General features: G+C 41.7%; 1 protein-coding gene across 1 annotated transcript; it reads right to left on the bottom strand.

Annotated features, from left to right (window-relative positions):
- Nucleotides 1-852: 852 nt before the first annotated feature.
- On the bottom strand, nt 853-1,287 carry LOC119429533 (histone H4). The gene has a single exon (XM_037697144.1). It carries the CDS (start codon nt 1,262-1,264, stop codon nt 953-955), a length of 312 nt encoding a protein of 103 aa, XP_037553072.1. The 5' UTR covers nt 1,265-1,287; the 3' UTR covers nt 853-952.
- Nucleotides 1,288-6,233: the final 4,946 nt, after the last annotated feature.

The raw sequence follows: 6,233 nt of genomic DNA, 5'->3' as shown, positions 1-6,233 counted from the left end.
GAACACCAGAGGAGAACATTAGTGAATGTCTTCAATCTCATGACAAAATGTTTTGATTTTGACTCCAACATCTAGTTCAAATGAAGTGTTGAAAAACTTTGCAATAATTGTGCCAACTTCAGTTTACAATAAATATAGAGCTCCACATGTGAGCATCCTGCTGCAGATGTTTTAAGGTGTTTAAACAGCATTAAAACCTCATGGGATGGATACAACAAGGTCTGTAATTGTAAATTAAAAGGAAGCGGTAGATCTCGAGTCCATTCCTATAATTCATTCCTTCTTTGGGCTGCTCATTTCCTCGGGAGTCGCCACAGGAACTAACTCCTATGAAGACTTCGCTTTTTTTAGTTTTTCTGGATGCCCGTCCTGACACAACTGCAGACTTCACAGATTTATATTAAACCAAAATTAAATTTAAATATTACAAGTACTAAGAACAAACATCTATGAAAAGATAAAGTCTCTTTCAGTATAAATGTGAAGTTTGTTTTCTATTTAGACAGCTAAATGATAATGTGTTGAGTTTCTGCTCCTGTCACTATTTTATCACTATTGTAAAACTTGGTTGTTTTGCAGATGTGTCTGTTAAACTTATGAGAAAAAGAACAAAGACTTTAGAATATTCAGGATTACATTTCAAGGTTAAACGTTATTGGCACCATATGTGGAATCTCCAGTCCTTTAAGATAATTAAATGTACCACTACCATGATGACAATCTTTATTATAATATTTTCCTGAGATGTAACCAAAAATGTGATGAAAGAGAAGAGCTTCTTAAATGAGCTGCCTCTTTAAACACTTCTCATCTTTAAATATTTAGAAACCAGTTAGTTTTATTCTGACACATGTAACATCCAGTACTATTAACAGAAGAGCAGCTCAGTGGTGTAAACTTGTGTGGCCCTGAAAAGGACCTTTGTTTAGTCAGCAGCAGCAGCAGCAGCAGTTTAGCCTCCGAAGCCGTACAGGGTTCGGCCCTGTCTCTTCAGGGCGTACACCACATCCATGGCGGTCACGGTCTTCCTCTTGGCGTGCTCCGTGTAGGTGACGGCGTCACGGATCACGTTCTCCAGGAAGACCTTCAACACACCGCGGGTCTCCTCGTAGATCAGACCGGAGATGCGCTTCACTCCACCGCGGCGAGCCAGACGGCGGATAGCGGGTTTGGTGATTCCCTGGATGTTATCACGGAGGACTTTACGGTGACGCTTGGCGCCTCCTTTACCGAGTCCTTTCCCTCCTTTTCCTCTGCCGGACATTTTCTAAGAAGCTCTGTCAGTTGAGTGAAGGTCTGACGCTGGAGTCACAGATATTAATGTCAGTGCAGAGGACGTGTTAGAAGACGGGGGAGGAGCATACCTTTTTATTTGGCGCCACCAAGTGGACAAAACTAGGAATTAGGATTACAGAGAGAGCGACAGAGAATTTTGTCTTAAATAAAGAAATGTGGATTTGTTTTGCTGTTCGGCTGCCTTCTTTCATAATTCAGTATATATATACATTTTTTACAAATATTAGACTAAAATCTGGTTTAGTGTTATTTAAGACTGATCCTCAGCACATACTGCTCTAATGGCTTCAAAAGTTGTGAACAAGCTGTTAACAACAGGAGATGAAACGTTTCTGTATTTTTTTGCTTTGTTTTGTTTTTTTGAATATCCAGAGAACCACAGTGAACTTTTTTGGATTTTTCTACCTGGATTATTGAGCATGCATCAGGAGATGTTAACACGGTTGTGTTCTGAAATTAATGACTGAATATACACCTACAACTGATTATTTTTTAGATGTAGCCCAATCCAGTGTGGCTGCCACAGCCAGTTTAACATAGAAAACACACAGATGGCTTTAATTAAATCAGATTATGACATTAAATTAGATGAATCAGCTGATATCTTTGTTTAAAACCTTCATTTGCTCTGATGGAGTCAACCCTGTTCTATTTTGTATATGCTTCGCCCTTTAAGGCTGTCGCTGATGGGTTTATCCTGATATGCGAAGCATTGCACTGAAAAATTTAGTCCACGCCCACCTGCTGTGTGGGCCCCACCCGGTCCGTATACATTACGTTAAGAGCGGGAAATTGGCTCCCATTTTTTCTTCAGCAAGCTAATAGCACTGTCAGAAGAACAAGAAGGAAAGTTGTGTAGAGGACTAACCTTTGTTAAGAATGCTTGGCCCGTCACGTCGCCCTCTGGTTGTCCCGGTGAGCTCTCCTCCCCGAGGAAAAGCTGACGAGCAGTCTTGTTTCAAGGTAAGCACCGAGGAGTATTTCTCAGTGACAGGTCGCTACACGCTGGACAACGCCATCTTGTAATTTTCCTCTTATCGCCGACCCTCGGCACGAATCAGATGGTTCTTCCGGGACAGGCGGCGCTCAGCTGCAGCCCCCCGCTGCTCATTCCCTCCTGGAGAGCGTAGTGTCGGTGGAGAGGGGCTGAGCAAATGCTCACCTCATCCCACCTCGTTTCGCATCGGCGATCACACCGCTCCCGGCCGACGGCACCCTCTGGGGTTGCCCTGCGTAACCCAGGAGGCGGCTGACATGAAGGGACCCTTTTTTACGTCCCACGCCTTTCCCGCCAGTTCGGATGATCTGGCGGGAAGGTTGTTTTTTCTAGGTTCCATTCCAGCTCACCGTCCTGATCCATCTGGCCTCGTTTTCCCAACATGACGTCCTACGGGCGAGGCCACAGCCGGTTTTCCTGGTAGATTGGGGGGCCGGTCTCCACAGTCCGCACCCATCTCCAGAGCAGGGGTTCACCGAGCGGAAATTCCCTCAGTGCCCCCTGGAGCCGAGCCTGACGGAGGCTTCATCGGATGTAGCACAGGTTGTAGTGTGCACAATTCAGGTTTCATGTGCTGCATCTACCACAGCGCTGTACACATCAAAGCGGACAGCTTTTCAGCGCTGGTGTACAGAGAAGGGTGTAGAGGCCACCTCATGTCCACTAGGTGGCATGTTGTCCTTTCTACAACAGCTGATGGACAGAAATTTGGCATCCAGCACGATTAAAACGTAGCCATCTCTTCTTGCCACGAAGGGTTCGGAGACAGAACAGTTTTTAATCATCCGCTGATGAAGCGTTTTCTAAAAGGTGTACAGAGACGCAGGCCTGTTTCACACCCACTTGTTCCACGGTGGGATTTAACGCTGGTCCTGCAGGTCCCGATCAAAGCTCCATTTGAGCCTCTGGATCAGGTTCCACTTAAATTCTTGTCTCTTTAAACAGTCCTGCTGCTGGTTTTAACATCCGCTAAGAGAGTGAGTGATTTATCTGTCCTTTCTGTCGCTCAGTCATGTCTCAGAATTCAGGCTGACGGCAGCTCAGCTGATTTAAGACCAAACCCAGCTTTTATTGTTGATGTGTTACATAGCGCGCACAGCTGCAATGCGTCAACATTTGTTTGTGCATTATAGAGATGCATCTGCAGGTCGCCTGTTATCCACCCAGCGCTTGTCACACTGGATGTGTGAGGCCATTTCTAAAGCCTACAGAGCATCAGTTCTATTTCGTATAGGCTTCGCTCTTTAAGGCTTTCGCTTAGTGGGTTTATCCCGTTATGCGAAGCATTAGCACTGAAAAATTTAGTCCACACCCACCTGCTGTGTGGGCTCCACCTGGTCCGTATAAATTACGTTAAGAGTGGGAAATTGGCTCACATTTTTTCTTCAGCGAGCTAAATAGCACTGTCAGAAGAACAAAGAAGGAAAATTATGTAGATGACCAACCTTTGTTAAGGATGCTTGGCCCGGCAGGCGACCTCTGATTAAAACTGATTAATAAGCTGTCGTTATTTTCTATTTTTGCCAATTAATGTAAATGTGTGATGTATTAAACTTGATTCTGTTAATAAATGACCCACTGTCGTTGGTGAGTCAAAGATAATTAACGTTTCCGTCCACATTTTTAATTATTCAATGCACGTATATTATACAGTCCAGAAAAATGAAAGAATCCGTTTAATTTATAAATATATCAGCATATGTTCATACTACATCTGGTGGCCTCGTACGCTTCATAAAATGGACTGTATTCGTGTGACAATTGAATTATCATGTTGGCATGAAAAAAAAGTGCAGAGAATCAGCTGCTGTGAAACGCAGCGAGTTGAGCTGCGATGCTCAGAGAAAGCTTACAGAAATGTTTGCAGCTAGTGATGTTTTGAAAGCTGAAATAGAGTCATTGAGCCTTTATGAAAGCTGAAATTGTACGTCTGTTGTGTGTAACTAAGCTGAGCTGTGGAAACGTTATTCTGTTTTAACTGTGGTCCAGACGTTACTCTGGTCCGGCTCGGTTCTGATAATTCGAACGAGTTGTTTTAAATAGATGGAGAAACGTTTTAAGGACTGGGCGAAGTCTCAGTGAAGCTTTGAGAGCTTATTCGTTACATTTCTAACAGAAAATAGTGCATTTTGACAGTTTAAAAGACGAAAAGTTGACGGACTTTTTCAGGCTAATGCTAACAAAGATAGCTGAAATGGCGATCTGTGATTGGTTGAAAACGGCCGTGTGTAACGCTTTGATTGGCTGAGAGACATGTGTGTCGTCACTAAATCTGATGTCAGCGATGTAAAGCCCACCCCCGCGCTGTTATGATTGGTAGATTCAGTCACGTGACCCGGAAATGAGCTCGGTTGCAACCGAAGCCTTCTCTGTGCTTAAAATCACTAAATAAATTTGCCACATGTCCCCAAAAACTCATGTTCATGCAAAGAAGTCGTGCTTGTTGAAACAACGCCACGTTTTAGCTTGAAATCCGTTCAGAAATGTTGATTTAACCGAGTTTAGCCGATGCTAATTTTAAGCTAAGCGGCTAACGACAGGATGTCAACAGAACGTCCACAGGAAGTCGTCATAGGCTCCTGCTGGTAGAAAGCTAACACTGCCCCCTCCTGTGGAAACTTGATATCAGTTTCACTTCGTTTTTAGGTTATTTTGAGTGAAATTAAACGTGTTTATTTTCTGTAAGACGAATTTTTGAGTTAATAAACGTTCCTCAAGCTGAATTATCACTGTTATCTTGCATTTAAAAAGTGATTAAGGTATTTATGCAGCAGGCATTTACCAAAAACTTTTTATTCACTGGTAATTCCTCATGACAGAGGTGCAAAATAAAAAATTAGAAACTTTTTAAAAGATACAGATACAGATATTCACAGAGTAGATAAAGTTTACTCATTTGCTGGAAAGATAATACACGTTTAATTGCTAGATCATTAAATAAGAGTAAATATATCAGAAAAAAGAGACTTTTCTGATTTTATTTTACCACCTAAAACAATTACATCTTCTTATTTAATTTTTAAATAGAAGATATTGGCAGGAGAAGAGGAGTATAACAGTTTTCCTGAAGAAAGACTGAAGCTCCTCATAAAATCAATTTTCTTTTCTCTTTTCACCCAACCTGGGTTGATGAGTAACTGTTAAAATAGCGAATTTCTGGAAGTGAACGGTTTAAAAAAAAGCGTTTTTAAACTGATGTTGCTGTGAGACTTTTTAGAAAAATTGCAGGTTTATAAAAATTCAGTGCTTTAGAGTAAAAACACTGAGAGGCTTAGTAATCTAGTATCTGTTAAAAAATAAGCACATAAAAAGTAACACTGCAGAGAAGCATTTACTTGAATATTCATGAATTGGGGTAAAACCTATGACAGGTGCCCACATTTGAATAAGTTGACTTATAACAGTACTTTTGTGTAAACCCAGAGCTTAAAATAGTGTGAAACTCAATGACACTTGAATACAAATATTTACCTGTAAAATAATCTGAAGCTGGCAACTGTTTTAACCAGATAAAGTGCTACACAGTGAATACCATGACAGGTGTGATAGAAAAAGATTTTGATCCTTATGAGATGAAGGACTGTTTAGAGGATGCGTTAGCACTGCTGACAGGATCCTTACATCCATATGGCAAACAGGCGGAGAGCATGAACCCAAAAGAGTTAGTGGACAATCTGATGGAGGTTGCAGAGAGTGTGACCTCTACAGAAATTACAATGTCAAGTTATGAAAAGCTGGCTAAAATGGCAATGTTGCTGAAAGAATCATACTTTGCATTAAGACGGGATCACGTTGTGACAGTGTCACAAGTTTCCCGCTGCAAAACTGAGATAGATGTGCTTAAAACACAACTTCACAAATGCAGACTGGTAAAAGAGGTATTACTGGAACAATATATGCGTTTACTAAGTGAATGTCAAACATCACAGGAACGCTTAAA

This window comes from Nematolebias whitei, unplaced genomic scaffold (genome assembly GCF_014905685.2).
Source record: "Nematolebias whitei isolate Nwh7 unplaced genomic scaffold, NemWhi1 Nwh_scaf_2234, whole genome shotgun sequence".
In the NCBI taxonomy this organism is placed as follows: Eukaryota; Metazoa; Chordata; class Actinopteri; order Cyprinodontiformes; family Rivulidae; genus Nematolebias; species Nematolebias whitei.
Note: the sequence above shows the minus strand (reverse complement) of the source record. Positions and strands in the feature narration are given on the sequence as shown.